The sequence below is a fragment of the Megascapheus bottae genome, chromosome 1, assembly GCF_031878675.1.
Source record: "Megascapheus bottae isolate mThoBot1 chromosome 1, mThoBot2.hap1, whole genome shotgun sequence".
Lineage (NCBI taxonomy): Eukaryota > Metazoa > Chordata > Mammalia > Rodentia > Geomyidae > Megascapheus > Megascapheus bottae.
The window spans coordinates 87,737,485-87,754,266 of NC_143509.1; the positions used below are offsets into that span (position 1 = coordinate 87,737,485).

At 34.6% G+C, this 16,782-nt stretch overlaps 1 protein-coding gene across 4 annotated transcripts in view; it reads left to right on the top strand.

Moving 5' to 3' along the window:
- Usp25 (ubiquitin specific peptidase 25) overlaps positions 1-16,782 on the top strand; it is a 93,356-nt gene that overhangs the window by 17,562 nt on the left and 59,012 nt on the right. For all 4 annotated transcript variants that reach the window (XM_090347960.1, XM_090347967.1, XM_090347977.1 and 1 more), the window contains exons 3-6: positions 1,119-1,263; positions 5,835-5,958; positions 9,924-10,086; positions 13,553-13,639. In XM_090347960.1, coding sequence (XP_090204086.1) covers positions 1,119-1,263; positions 5,835-5,958; positions 9,924-10,086; positions 13,553-13,639 — 519 coding nt within the window. The remainder of the gene's footprint in view (positions 1-1,118; positions 1,264-5,834; positions 5,959-9,923; positions 10,087-13,552; positions 13,640-16,782) is intronic.

Genomic DNA, 16,782 nt, shown 5'->3' on the forward strand with positions numbered 1-16,782 from the left:
CAGAATTTTACCTTTTGTTTTTTTAACGTCAAGAAAGAATGTCAATCAAATTAAGTCTTATCCACATTCCTTTGATGTAGTTTGTATGAACACATTTTGTTTTCCCAAGCTTCAGTTCCAGTTTTAATCATTGTGGGAAAACAGTGTATAGGCCTTAACAATTGCCTATTATTATAAAGATGTTTGATAATCAGTTATCACTCTTGAGAATCACCGATGTGCAATCTACTTTGGAAGCCACTCTGTTTCTGATACATTTAATAGTTTTAACTCAATCAAAATATGAAATTTCTCATGTACTTAATTTTTGTGTGTGTGCTAGTTCAGAGACTTAGAACTCAGGACTTTGAGCTTTTTTGCTCACGGCTCTAACATTTCATGACCAGCATACCACTGCTTTCTTTTTGGTGATTAATTGGAGTTAAGAGTGCCACAGATACTTTCTGTGTGGTTTTAGAAATGTGATCCTCAGATCTCAGCCTCCTGAGTAGCTAGAATTACATGTATAAACCACCCATGCCAGAATATGTACTTAATCTTTTTTATTATGTGAGATAACATATGAAATGTTCTTAGCATTTGTTTTTCCCACTTTGTATTTGGGTAAAAACTAAGTAACATTAATGTGTAGACTTGAATGGGATTGTCATCTTGATTAATTTGAGGATTTCTGTCCCGTAGTTACACATAACTTTCTGTACTGGTAAACTTCAGTACCTTCTGATTTTGTTCTGCAGTCATCACAGTTTGGCCATTTACTTGTTTAGTATGCTGAGGAACACATCTGATATGCAAATTAGACAGAAGTACTATGCTATGTAAGACTTCGTAGTTTCTTTTTATATGACAGGTCCTAGAAAAAGGTTGATTTTATACAGTTGTTTAAAACTATATTTGATAGAAAAATAGCAGAAAACTAAGAAAAACAGAACTTTTATATTAGTAGTTTTAACAAATGATATTATTTTGAGTTAGATTTCTTTATGTGTGATGAACTTATACTCTACAAATAGAGTTCAAAGAAAAGGGATTATTTTTTCTTTCTGAAGGGGTTTTATTAGGGAAAATTGTGTAGAATGATTCCAAAACATTGAATGTTCCTGTCTTGACCTTTGAAGGACAGTAATGGAAACTTGGAATTAGCAGTGGCCTTTCTTACTGCGAAGAATGCGAAGACCCCTCAGCAGGAAGAGACCACTTACTACCAAACAGCACTTCCTGGCAACGACAGATACATCAGTGTCGGAAGCCAAGCAGATACGAGTAAGTTTTTAATAATGAAACAGAAATGTAGGAAAAACTTCTCATGTTAATACACCAGTGTTTCTTGAGAAGAGGTGAAGAATGCCACCACAAAAGAACCAACTTAGCCATAGCTTCTTTTAAAGTAGTGGAAAAGTCATTAACCACAATGTATTTTTTTTCTGAATTAGAGGTTAACTATTTAATTATTTAGTTATCTATCTAGTTATGGCTTTGAAACCTACAATATAAAAAATGCCTAGAACTTGAAATGATCATACTCACGGGTGGATCGTACTGGTACTACTTTTGGAGATGAAGTGCTGTTTCTAATCACTAGTAAGTTTATTGTTCAACATTTCTTCCCCCAGCTTCCAGTGAAAATTTGGGAAAAACACCTATCACTGTGCATCAAAATCACCTTTAATCCAAAGCAAAGAAAAAACAAAATGGGAGAGGTATTTTGGAGACATCACATACACTGTGCACACATTAATGCATGTATTGCATACATGGCATGTGACTTTAGGGCTTTTTTTCTCTCATATTATGAATATCCTATTGTGTTAACAGTCATAGCTTTTCAGGGCATACTCAGTTACTTCTATATTGCATCAATATTTAATTATTCTGACTGAGAGCGGCTGTGGTAAAAATGTATTTAGCTTATGTGAAGCACTGGGTTCTGTTCTCTGCACCAAAAAAAATAAAAAAAGTTCAGTACACATAGTGTCAGTATTTGTTTTGGATGTTTGGATTTGAGAAGTGTTATTGTTAGCATGTGTTTAAAGTGACTTTATTAATATTCTTTTTTGAAGATGGGAAAGTACAGAAAGAGCCTATTTGCTCCTTTTTCACATAGTTAATAGATGATGGGAGAAGTTTTGTATATATGATACAGATACAGGTGCTTATATTTATGATGACCACTGTGATTTGGCTCTACATGCATCTCAGCCTCATTTTATCTGGTTTTCTCTGTCAGTTTACAATATCATGGCAGTAGAAAATGGTTACATGTTTCCACACAACTTAGTATCATTTAATTTTTCACTTGTTTATTCTCCTTGAACCTTCTCTATCCTTTTTCCCTCTGGTCTAATTTATCTGGTCTTAAAAGGGCCAGGCAGGAATTTCTTGCTAGAAAACATTTTTCTTGGCCTCTTGGAAGGTAGGAGCACGTGTTTTTCACCATACAGACCATGTTTCTAACTAGTTCTGTTATTTTGAGATTTTCTGGTATTGAAGGAAATTGTTGAATTATTGTTGGTAATACCCATAGCCTGTTTCAAGATTTATGAAAAGTGGATTGAGAAATTTGTTTCTGGATGTATTGCAGAAAGAAGAAAAGGGCTATAAGTACAGGAAGCAATAGTGTTTGAGAATGAGATCTCATTTCTTAGATTCTGAGACCTAGAGGTGAGGAACAAAATTAGGTAATAAAACAACAAAAACAAGTTATTTTAATTGAAGAGTTATGGTTAAAGACTACTGTGTAAAGTGATATTAAGTGAAGGAAACTAATACTGGCAAGTGTTGTAATTGTGAAGATAGAAAGACTCAGGTATTTGTGAGCACTTAATGTAGATAATATACTTTGCCATTAGTAGCATGCAAATGTATTGTGGAGAAATAATTATGTGACAGAAAAGAAAATCACTTATTTGCTGTGAAAAACTGAGAACACTGTCTTAATCCAAGTGTTACTACTGCTTCCAACTTGATATAGATATCTTAGGGGAGGCTACCTAATTGGTAGAAATCATTTTAACCATTTTTTTTCTGTTTGTGCTGAAAAAAATGTAATTTTTAATTTTTTCCCTAAATTAAAGATAAATGATGTTTCTGTTTGTATCTCAACTGATCAACTGGCATTTTGAATAAATCTATAAAATGTGCCATCCTTCCTGCAAGAATGCTTACTGGGACAAAATACCCATAAAGTTGGTTTGGTACACTGAGAAGCAAACTTTTAGAAATTTGATATGGTGATTGTGCATTTGTAGCATTAGTATCAAACTGGACAAAAATAGCTGATGGAATAACAACCTTTCCATTTAATACAATAGTACTATGTTTTATAAACTTCTGAGAAGCATAGTTGTCCTTAGGAGATAATTTTTATTCAGTAAACAGTATTATAGTAGTGTCAGATTATTTGAAATAGAAAACAGCAGATCAACAGATACTGAAAAATACGCTTTACTACGCAGTTGTTGTTGAGAAGTGAAAGTTCTCTTTTTTTTCCAATATTTTAAAATCTTGGATGGAGTAGTAAATTTTACATGTGGGATGGAAGGATGGGAAATATTTTGAAAGGATATGTTTTTAAGTGCATATCTCTGCTGGAAAAAAACTGCATATGTGCTGGAGGAATGAAGAGATTGGGAGTGTCTCAAGGGATTGCTCTAGATTCTAAGAATGTGTTCTGCATAGCACGGTAGCTCACCTCTGTACTCCTAGCTACTCTGGAGACTGAGATCTGAGGATTGAGGTTCAAAGCCAGCCTGGGCACTAAAACCCATGAGACTCATCTCCACTTAACCACTTCAAAATCAGAAGTGACACTGTGATTCAAAGGCAGGGCAGTAGCCTTAAGCTGAAGAGCTGAGCTCAGGGACAATACCCAGGCCCATTTCAGATCCCAGGATTGGGGGAAAAAAGTTTTCTGACCATTTTCTCTTTGGAAATTTACCCTAGTTTTACCTAATTCTTTCAAATATCCCCACATTTTATTTTGTCATTAAAAAAAAATCTTTAACAACTGAAGATGAAATAGTCATGCTAACTATAAATAGGATGTCTGTTGGTTTCAGTACTGACAAAATATCTTCTGAATAGGTAATAACTATATAGCTCCTTTTTTGACATAAGCTGGGTTATATCAGTTTGTAACTGAGTGGATCTTTTAGGAGTAAAACACAGCACCATTTCTGGTTAATTAGAGATAAGAGTCTCAGGGACTTCAGTGCCCAGGCTGGCTTTGAATCTATATCCTCAGATCTCAGCCCCCTGAGTAGCTAGGATTACAAGAATGAGCCATCTATGCCAAGCTAGTATTTTTTGTTGTTTTGTTTCAACCATTCGCTTCTGGAACAGAAAGAAAATGTTTCAAGAGAAGGTTGTAGTCTGAATAGTAAGGAGTTTAGATGTAGTTCCTCTGCCTTTATATTATTTTGATAACTTTATATGGTTATTTAGTACAATGCTAGATTTTTGGAATAAGTTCAAATCATTAACCAAAATTCTAGGCAACTTTTTCATTACTTGAATCTTCTGCTCATGGAATTTTCATATTTGTGACTCCTGGGCCTAGCTTAAATTGGGGCTGATATTAGATTTTTGCAGTCAAAATTACTATTGAGGCTGGGAGTATGGCCTAGTGGGAGAGTGTTCACCTAGCATGCACGAAGCTCTGTGTTTGATTGCTCGATACCACATACATTTTTTCTTATTTATGAAACATGTTTTGCTCAAAAAGAAATGTATTCACTACCTTATGTATGTAACTGTAATGCCTCTGTACATCACCTTGATAATAAAATTATATTAAGAAAATCTTATGAGCTGTTTGTGATGGTAATTCTAGCAGCTGGGATGTTTAGGGAGGGGGCTTATGAGTTCAAGTCTAGCCTAAGCTAAGAAGTAAGATTGTTTTCCCCAGAAAGCAAAGAAACAAAAAGATACCTTGATTGGTGTTTTACTTTTGTGTTGCTTAAATTATAATTCATAACTGGTAAGTGTAGATTATTGTTTATAAATGAGCTTCTGCTCTAAGCATTTCATTTATCAGTCATGAAACATTATACATCTATTAGATACTCTCAAGCAAGGAATTTAATATAGGAATCTTCAAACACCCTGGAAGGACTGCACAGAGAGAAACTCCAGCTCTGCCTTCTGAAATGGGTTACCTATCACTGTGTGACTGACATGTTAGGAGAGCTGTTCCCTCCATTCCGAGCAGGAAGGCACCTGAAGGAATAATCTGTTCAAGAGCTTACTTCTTTCTGTGGGCTATAGCCTAGTCAACAGAATGCCAGGATCAGGTAACTGCAACTGAATGTGGCCTAGACACTGTAATACGAAGTCTTATTGCCACTTCTTTATCTCCTGACATCCTTGAAGTAGAAATTGGATGCTGGGAGAAAGCAGCCAGAAGCAGGAGGATAATGGCTTCACCCTTTTTCTTTGCCTTACTGTTCTTATGTTAGTATATCCAGTTGGCAGTAAACATAACTTTTGCCTAGAACTTTTAACTACAAGTGAATACAGAAGGTAGATCATGGTTTTGTTTTCTGATTTTTGCAGTTTTTACAGTTGACAAATGTATATGAGAAAGTTGAAAGTTGAGAGAATGAGTCCTCTTCGTAACCCAAGTTCTAAATACGGTAGAATCTTTTTGGCTTTCTCTAATATTTTCATGAAAACTGTGTATGTTTTTTTAGATAGGCTTGGTCCTTTAAAGAAGTTGAGCATTAAAGATGGTGATGACTTTGGTTTCTAAGGGTAATTGAACGTAAAATCTTAATGATAAACATTATGTTTCATTCTTTTTGAGTGAATTTGACAAAGATAGTTTTTCTTTGCAGATGTGATTGATCTTACTGGAGATGATAAAGATGATCTTCAGAGAGCAATTGCCTTGAGTTTGGCAGAATCAAATAGGGCATTCAGGGAAACTGGAATAACTGATGAAGAACAAGCCATTAGCAGGTAAGAAAACAATTTGTATAAAGCAGCTATAGATGCTGTTCATTTAATTTTTAAAAATAATTTTGATCTTTTAATTTATTTCTTATTTTTTGTTTACTTGGTACTGAGGAATTGAACCCAAGGTTTCATTCATAGTAGGCAAGTATACTACTATACTGCTAGGCTTTAACTTTAAGAAGTAATAAGGTGTACGTTGTTCTAAGTAAATTATTGATAAACTTCTTATTTTTTTATGTCTTTTTTTTTTCTTTCAGTCTTGAGCTCAGACCTGAACACTGTCGTTGGCCTTTCTCAAGGCTAGAGCTCTATCACTTGATCCACAGCACCACTTCATGCTTTTTTATTTTTTTTCCTATATGTGGTACCAAGGAATTGAACCTGGGTCTTTTGTACATTGCTAGGCAAGCACTCTATCACTAGGCTAAACTGCCGGCCCTGTTTTTATGTCTTCTGTAATTAAAATTTTTTATTTCTGTTTATAATTGAATCTTAGATTTTTAGGTTGTTGAAATGGCATTATGGAGCATAAAATTTGGGTCATATACTTGTCTCTAAATTATTTTCTTTCCACAGTCTCCTTTGAACTTGCTCCTATCACTCAATGAAGTTAATAATTTATAGCACTGTAAGCTAATTAACTTCACTGATTTATACTAAAGTTTAAGACATTTTTGCTGTGAAAAGCCATTATTAAATACTTTTGAGTTAGTTGACCGTATGGTTTCTGTCAAAGCCACTCAACTTTTGTGTTGTAACAGCCATAGCTTTTATATAATATTAGGAGCATGACTGTATTCCAGTAAATCTTTATTTTCATAGACAGGTGGCTGGCTGAATATATCCTATAGGCTCTAGATTGCCAACCTCATATGATAGTATGTTTATACACACATATATACACATCCATATAATGTTTAAAAGAATGCTTTTCAACTTAACTAGAATATTTTCATTTAAAGCAGTTGGATCCAAGTAAGAATAAATCATAAGTTTTAGTAGGCAATGGTTTAAAAAAAACTTGTAGTTTTTAGTAGTAGTTATTGTTCTCTAAACAGCCATTTGGAGGGAGTGGCAAACTTACCAGAAAAGAAGAAATTGGCTTTTAGAAGGTTAAATGATTCTGCAAAGGTACACAGCTCTAATGTTCTTTGTACAGTGACACAGTAGCAAAATGTACTAGTTTTTGTTTTGTTTTGTTTTTTTGCAAAGGCAATCATTTCTTGGCTTAAAATCAACATTGTACTTCTTTCTGAATAGTTGGAGTGAATAGTTGGAGTTGTCTGTGTGGTGGGAGATGTTTAATAAAAGCATAGAATTTTTTTTCCAAGTGATACTTTTAATGTATTTAAATGATTCTTTGGAAGTTATACTGTGTTAGATATAGTTACATTAAAGTTTAAAGAATTAAATCCATTGTCCCCCAAACATTTATTGGAATAAGATTGATAGAACTTAAATTGTGATGAGAATTGCAGTTTTTTCTTATCTGTTCTAAGATGACTTATGTGAACATGATATAAAATAAAAGGTAAGTTTGGTGCACGTATTTTTTATTTTTTTTTCCAGTACTGGGGCTTGAACTCAGGGTCTGAGCACTATCCTTGGGCTTTCTCAAGGCTAGCTCTCTACCACTTGAGTGACAGCATCACTTACAGCTTTATCTATGTATGTGGGACCAAGGAAATGAATCTGGGTTTTTGTGCATGATAAACAAGCACTCTACCACTAGGCTAAACTCCCGGCCCTATTATACATATTTTTATGAGTATCTTTTTATTGACTTGAACTTAATATTAGCATATGGATATGATAATTCTGATAGATCAGATGAGTAACAATGGTTTTGTTTCTAGAAACTGCTTATTCTTCACCACATTGAAAAAGCATTTGGGTTTTACTGTGATATGAGCTTCAGGGCCTTATATTTGGTAAGAAGATGCGCTAGCTCTTGAGCCTCACCTCCAGCCCTGTACAAATCGTTTGGAATCATGTGTTTCTTGGTTAAAACAGGTGCTGTTTATTTTGTGAACTGCTCAGATAGATTCTGAGAAATTGAATCAGCAGCAATTTCATTATTGCATGCATACCACAGAGTAGTAAGGATTATAGGTTCTGGCTTCATTTCACTTTTGAATCTTAGGTGACTTGAAGAGCAGCAGGTGCCTTTTAAGCTCTAACCAAGCAGCTACTTATTGTAGTTTGTATCAAGTTTGACCACCATAAAGAAGGTTGTATACAAATATTGTGAAGGTAGTGTTTGGTTCATATCACTACATTTCCTTCCCTTCCATCTTTCTTTATGAAATAATATAACAATTTAAGCAAGCTGTTTATCATTATTGATATGACAAAAATATGAACTGCTATTTGTTAAATAATTGAGTTTGCCTTAATCATAATTCATTAACACTTTTTTACCAAATTTAAAAAGAGTTTTTATTTGAATTCCTTTCTCCTTTATTCACATAGGTTAGTTCAAGTAATGATAACTTTGAAGTCTTACTATGTTGTATGTAATGTCATATTACAAGTTTTGCTGAAATAAAGAATACTCTTTAGTGGCGTTTTTTGTTGTCTTGTGTGTGTCTGTGTGTGTGGGGGGGGGTTTGTGATACTGGGGTTTCAATTTCATTGCTTTTTAGTTAAGCACTCTACCACTTTAGTCTAGTTCAAAGAATATATTTTGACATTACTCTGATAGGGTGAAATATTTATGGTAAAGATAGTGTGACATGAGGGGTATTTTTCTGGGGAAGCCAAAGGGTTATAAAACTTTAGTTCTTGTCAAGGTTTTTATAATTAATATAAGAGAGCTTAAGCTTATTTACAGTAGTCAAACATTTCTATGTAGTATATATGTAGAAATTAGTTTTCCCATTATTATATAGATATGTTGTTTGATCCTTAAGAGCAAGTAAAATCGCAATAACATTACTTTTGTCTTATTTAGCTATATTTTAGATATTTTATAGATTGTGATTTTTTTTTGAGAAAGACTGCTAATCTTTATTTGCACATGGAAATCCTTCATTAGGTGTTTTTTCTTTTTCTTTTTTTTTTACATAGGCAGATTTTTGAGTGTAGAATGAATATAAGCATGGCAGTGTTCTTTTCTTATTTAGAAGCCACAGGATTAAAGATGTCTGAAACTGGAAGGAGCCCTAAAATTTATTTTATATACCTATTTTTAATAAAAGAGGAATATTCACTTTTGGAGACATGATCGTACAGTTTGTTCATTCTGGTACTTGTTTTGTTGTTGTTGGTTGTGAGGCTTGAACTCTGGGCCTGGGTGCTCTCCCTGAGCTCTTCAGCTCAAGGCTGCCATTCTACCATGTTGAGCCGTAGGGCCACCAGTTTGTTCATTTTAAAATATTTTCTTTATGATTCAACGTAATTGCTATAAAACATTGTCATTATGTTATATTGTTAGTATGTACATTCACACAGCAATTACTCAGAAGTTTTATTTAGGTGACACACACACACACACATACAAACACACAACACACAGACTTATTTTGTATTCTGTAGCATTTTGTTCAGTTTTTTTCCCCTGGTACTCTAGATTTCTCAGCTGTTGCTATTCTTGAGCTTCATCTCAAGCTTAGCATATTAGAGATAGTCTGTTGGACCTTTCTGCCCACATTGGCTTCAAAATGTGATTCTCTAGTTCTCAGCCTCCTGATTAGCTAGGATGACAGGCATGGCCAACAGTAGTTAGTCTGTTGGACTTTTTTTTTTAAATATGAAAAACAGTGCTGATCTGTTACTGTTGCCATTGCTTTGCCCTTAAAGAGGACTATCCTTTGACTTTTCTTCACATGACCATTAAATGATGCTTTTTCTGATACACTAGCCAGAGTTTAACGGAACATATTAAACATTTATGCTGTGCTTGTTTCTTAGGGTACAGACTTACATAATGCTTACTGTTTTGGGCCATTTTCTTCCTTCTGCTTAAGAGTTCTGGAAGCCAGTATAGCAGAAAATAAAGCCTGTTTGAAGAGGACCCCCACGGAAGTTTGGAGGGATTCTCGAAACCCTTATGATAGAAAAAGGCAGGACAAGGCTCCTGTTGGACTAAAGAATGTTGGCAACACTTGCTGGTTTAGTGCTGTTATTCAGGTAAGGGTCTTTATTCAGCTTTTACTTGATTGACATTAGAGCAGTAAAAGTGGCATTGACTGTGTACGCTTCTTTTAACTTCTATATTTTAAGTGTAAGTGTGGGTCACAGAAGATCCAAAGAATTTTTCTATAGATATCAGAACCTGGGTTTACTGTCCAGTTTAACTTCTTAATCCATCTGGTTATTTGATACCATATTTAAAACTAAATATTGAGCCACAAGTCCCAATACCTAAGTACCAGTAGAATCCTTATTGTCACAGTGCTATTTGGAGCTATCTTTACCTTCTATGAAGTAAAATAATTCATCTTTTATCAAATATTATTCTTACTTCCTATAGAGTAACTTTCAAACTATTTAATCTGTGTCCCAAGAACAAAATACATTTCATATTTATATTTTTTTGTTTTGCTTTTTGCCAGTCCTAGGCCTTGAACTCAGGTCCTTAGCACTGTCCTTATGCTTTCTCAAGGCTGGAGCTCTACTACTTGAGTCACAGCAGCACTTCCAGCTTTTTTCTATATATGTGGCATGGAGGGTCTTCCTGCATGTTAGGCAAGCACTCTACCACTATGCCAAATTCCTGGCCCCTCTACAGTATATTTTTAAATAAAAAATATTCTTGCTGGGTACTCATACCTGTAATTTTAGCTACTCAAGAGCCAGAGATCTAAGGTTTGCTGTTCAAAGCCAGCCCTAGCAGGAATCTTATCTTTAATTAATCACACACAAAAAAGCTGAAAGTGGCACTGTGGCCCAAGTGTTAGAATGCTAGTCATGAGCAAAGGGAGTTCAGGGACAGTGCCCAGGCCCAGAGTGCAAGCCCCAGGACTAGCAAAAAAAATACTCTTGTCAATTTATGGTCTATAATATATTCCGATATTTCACAGAGTATTCTAAAAATGTTCATTGCAGTGACTTTTCTTAGACTTTTGAGGTGCATTTTTATTGCTAAAGGTTTATTTCCTGAGTGTTTTCTTATAGATATAACTTTTTTTAGATTGCTATTATTTTCAGTTGGTGAATTACTTATTTATACCTTATTTTTGTGCCAGTCCTAGGGCTTGAACTCAGGACTTTGAAGCTGTCTTTGAGGTTTTTTTGCTTAATGCTAATACTGACACTTGAGCAACAACTCCACTTCCTGCCTTTTAGTGGTTAATTGGAGATGAATCTCAAGAGATATTCCAGGCTGGCTTTGAACCATGAGCCTTAGGTCTCTGCCTCCTAAGCAGCTAAGATTACAGGTGTGAGTCACCAGCATCTGTCTCGTCTTTCTTCTTTCTCTTCCTCTTCTTCTCCTTCTTTTTTTTCTTTCCTTTTGTTAAAGAAGATATCTCACTAGAACATAATGTATTTTAAGTTTTTCGCTATATTGTATACCTTTAACTTTGAATAAACTCTTACTACATAGTAACATAAAGAGCTTATTATTATTATTATTATTATTATTATTTATTATTGTCAGTCCTGGGGCTTAAACTTGGGGCCTAGGTTAGCACTATACCACTTGAGCCACAGCACCACTTCTGGCCTTTTCTGTGTATGTGGTACTGAGGAACCAAACCCAGGGCTTCATGCAAGCTAGGTAAGCACTTTACCACTAGCTCAAGTTCCTGGCCCAAGAGCTTTAAATAATATCTTTTTTGTTTGTTTGTTTGTTTCAATAACTTGAAGTTTATTTCAATTAGCATCATCTTATATGGTCACATGTACATAGCAATTGAGCTATTGTGATCCTCTGCTATGACTATCCTAGACATGTACATGTTGACATATACATGTTATACATGTTTCATTGGGTCTGACTTTCTTCACTTAATATGACACTTAATATGATTTTTTTCCAAGTCTTTCCATTTCTTTATGAATGGGGTGATGTTATACTTTTTGATGAAAGCATAGAATTCCATTGTGTACATATATACCCCATTTTCTTTTTTTATTAAATAATTTATTAACATTGATTTTCCATTATATTTCAGATGTCATGCTTTTCATATATTTTTATTGTAATTAATAGAAAGGTTACATACTCATCAGACAGGGTTACATTACTTGACAAACATTGATACTGGTTCTCATGTCTTGGTCCCCATTAACCTCCTCCCACCTCCACCCCTCATCTTGTTTTCCCCCCTATCCTATACTATTTCAAATTAACAAGTAAGCATATATACAGAATATCAGATAACAAGGTAAAATACTATAACAATGTGAGATAACCAAGGGACAGCAGAAGAGATGAGAGATAACATAGTACATTAAGGACAACAATCACTCATTGTATGGCTTTTGTTTCTATATCCTGGAGGTCCTTTCATTTAGCATCATACTATATGTCCTTATGTATCTAGGTTTATCTCTATTGTAAATCTCTGTTAGGAGACCCCAGGGTTTCTACTGGTTATGACAAATGAAGGAAACCATTGAGCCTTATGTTCCTTTAAGTCTGGCTTACTTCACTTAATATGATTTTTTTCTAAGTCATTACATTTCCTTATGTTCCTCAAGAGACTAAACATAGAGCTCCTCTATAACCCAGCAATTCCAGTACTTGGCATTTACCCAATTGTCCAGAAATAAGGACGTACTAAATCCACTAGCATAACGATGTTCATTGCAGCACTATTTACCATAGCAAAGATACAGAATCAACCCTGATGCCCCTCAGTTGATGAGTGAATCAACAAGATGTGGTATTTATTCACAATGGAACTCTATGCTGCTGTCAGAATGAATTACATCGCCCCATTTATAAGGGTTTGAAAAGACTTAATATATTATCTAATATGGATTTTTGAAAGTTACCCTTTATACAGTTGTGCTTTGTAGCAGAATTATCTGTAATATTGTTTCTTAACAAAATAATATGTAAAAATACAGCAAATTTGATATAGATTTGGAATAGTTTTTTCTTTTTTTCATATTTTTTTATTGTTAAATAGAAGGGTTACATTATATTCACCAGATAGAAGGTACATTACTTCAAAAACATTGATAGCCTTTTTTATGTCTTGGTTCCCATTTCCCTCCCCCAACCCCTACCCCTCATCTTGTTTTCCTCCCTTCCCTATCAGACTTTAAATAACCAAATATGCATATATACAGTATATCAGATAACAAGTTGAAATACTGTAACAATATGAGATAACCAAGGGACAGCAGAAGATATGAGAGATTATATAGTACATTAAGGATAACAATCACTGTTTATGTGGCTTTTGTTTCTATATCCCGGAGATCCTTCCATTTAGCATCATCCTGTATGGCCTTATGTATCTAGGTTTTGTTCTATTGTAATTCTCTCCTAGAAGAGTCCAAGGTTTCTACTGATTATGAGATTTGGAATAGTTTTATGTGTGTAAGTAGTATTTGTCAAGAATGTGTCTCTAAGAATAATGATTTTCCAAATTTTGTCAACAGAATTTTATCTTAGATATATTAAATAATTCTCTTTCAGTCATTATTCAATCTTTTGGAATTTAGAAGACTAGTTCTGCATTACAAGCCTCCATCAAATGTTCAAGATTTACCTCGAAATCAAAAGGTAAAATTAAAAGCAGAGTAATACTGTTTATATCCTGTTACCTTATATCCATTCATTTTGATGAATTATATGGTACTTCAAATGAGAGACTAAGAATATGAACTTGGTACTATAACTTCATATCCTGTGTCTGTATATTGTGAATATTAATATTCTAAATTTTATATCCATTCAGGACCCCTCTGTTGGGATTACTAAGATTTCAATACCATTTATGGGTTGCAATATATCATTCATCATCTTTTCTCAATTTTACTACTGAAAAAATTTGTGTAAATGAAAATTTTCAGTCAGTGGTTCAGAAGCATCCTTAAAAAACAAAAAAAACAAAAAAACAAAAAAAAAAAACAGGGACCGGGAGTTTGGCCTAGCATGCACGAAGACCCAGGTTTGACTCCTCAGTACCACATATGTAGCAAAAAGCCAGAAGTGGTGCTGTGGCTCAAGTGATAGAGCCCTAGCCTTGACAAAATCCAGGGACAGTGCTCAGGCCCTGAGCCCAATCCCAGGACTGGCAAAAAAAAACAAACCCGAAAAACAAAAACAAAAACAAAAAACAGATTTTGCTGTGATTATCTTTACAGTCACAATTTTGCCTTTTACGTTGGAAGCTGTTTTTTTTTTTTTAAATTGAGAGAACACTACTCCTGGGCCTGATTAACTGGTTTAGTCAGTTGATTTTTCTTTGTGAGGTTCCTTGAACTGTAAAGTATAGACAGTAACAGCAGTTATTACGTAGAGTTGCTTGAGGGGATTTAATGTATAAAAATATGAAGGGCTTAAAAGTACCTGTTGTATTTGAATATTACGTGGCAGCTACTTCTAGTTGTATAATTATTTTAAAGACTTTAACATTTAGGCCTGGTTTGTGTCCAGATGTTAGTACTTAAGGGGGAGAACACTGACTGGAGAGGAGATGCTAGAACTCAGAGCGTTAGTGATGTTTGTCATAAACCACCTGAGCCCTAAGTGGTACGAAAGGGGTAAAGTTTTATGTTTCAGTAAAGTACTGAACTTTGTGTGACCTATTGTTGTAGTGCTAAATTATTAAATGATGTTTTCCTTTTAGGGGTTGATTTTTAAAGTAACTTTTTTCCCCTCTTGCAAGCATGTGAAACATTTATAAAGCACTCTGGAAGGAAAATAATTTGATGTGCAAGCAACTTTTCAGGCTGTAATCTCAGACTGTGAAGTGTCAGGCTGGAAAGCAGTTATATTTAAAAAGGAGCTGATACAAACTAGCAATGTCTCACACTCCTGAAAAATTGAGAAAAAGATCTCCAATCTTAAGTTTATATTTGGCTTTTTTAAAATTTATTTTTTAACATTTATTTTAATGTATAGAGGGGTTACAGTTATATTCGCCAGATAGAATGTGCATTACCTCTGCCTACATATCTTGACAGATAGATGTATAGATGTATATCTGTATATTGTCGTTGAACTTTAATTCACCTTACTTTAGTAATTTGCAGAACTTGTTTATTGTTGAATAAAGAAGATACTTTCTTTAATCTTTAAGAAGTACTTAGTATATGTTTCCATGACCAGGGCTAGTGAGGCCATGCCACATGCTAGAAAAATATGTAATTACCACCTTTCTAGAAAACTTTTACCTCCCTCCCTCTTTTCTTCTTTATTTTTTTCTCCTTTTTTTCTGCCAGTCCTGGGCCTTGAACTCAGGGCCTTACCTCTGTTCTTAGGCTTTCTCAAGGCTAGAGCTCTTCCACTTGAGCCACAACACCATATCTGGCTTTTTTCTATGTATGTGGTACTGAGGAACCAAACCGGGGTCTTTGTGCATGCTAAGCAAGCACAAAGCAACCACTAGGCTACACTCCTACTCTCCCCTTTTTTAATTGTCCGTTTATTGTATAGAGGGACTACAGTTACATTTGTCAGGTAGCAGGTGCATTACTTCTCACACATTGGAACCCCCTCTTCTGTTTTTGTCACCATTTCCCTTCACTACCCCCTCCCAATCATCTTGTTTTCCCCCCTTCCCTTTCTTATTTCTAATAAACAAATAAATGTATAAACAACACACCGGGTAACAAAGTCAGATACAAAAACAATATGAGATTAACCATAAGGACAAAAGAAGAGATGAGAAATAACATAGTACATTAAGAACAACAATACACAAATTTTTGTGTTTTTAACTGAGACCCTGATGTTTTCTAGGCAGGTGGTCTACCACTTGAGCTGTAGCCTAACCCTTTTCTGCTTTAGCCATTTTTTGAGTAGGTTCTTAGCTTTTTTGCCTATGTGGATCTGTTTGGGTTTGCATATAGATCCCATGTAGCTGGATTACAAAAGTACACTGAAACACCAAGATTATTAGTTGGGATTGTTTCACCTTTTTTCTGTGTTGGCTTCTAACTGTTATCTTCCTACTCCGTTTTCTGAGATGGAAGGATTATAGACATCAGCCACTCTCTATGGGTCTAGAAATACTTGCTTCTGACAATGAAACGTTTATATGGGTACTTCAAAAAAAATTTTTTTTGTCAGTTATAGGGCTTAAACTCAGGACCTGGCTTAGTGCTCTACCACATTGAGCCATAGCTCTACTTTTAGTTTATAGGAGACTAATTGAAGATAGGAATCCCGTGGCCTTTCCTACCCAGGCCGGCTTTAAACAACAATCCTCAGATCTCAGCTTCCTGATTATTTAGGATAGTAGGCATGAACAGCCTGTACCTCATTCAGGTATTCTTTTGATTTAGGGAAGTTAAATAATTTCACACATTATTTAAAACACATTGAGGAAATTATTGTGTCACTTTGTATAAGGTTGTCTACAGTTACCTTCCAGTTTGGCATGTGCCAAATGGATGCCATTGACTCAAATGTGGTCATATAGGTCCTTATCAGGTACTAATTTGTGCCATGCTCACTTGAGGTCATAAAAAGGCCATTTATTTAATAAGGTATTAGTATAACTTCTGCCACTTATTATTTAATGTTAAATTTATATCCAACTTGGGAATTGTTAACTGCTACATTGAGTTTAAAAAATGAATGCATTTGGGATCAATTTAGTCAAATCCCACAGAGACCCTTTGCAGTTAGCCACCAAAGCTTGTCACAAATATTATTTACATGTAGAGTGAGAAGAACAAATTGAGTTTGATCTAGTT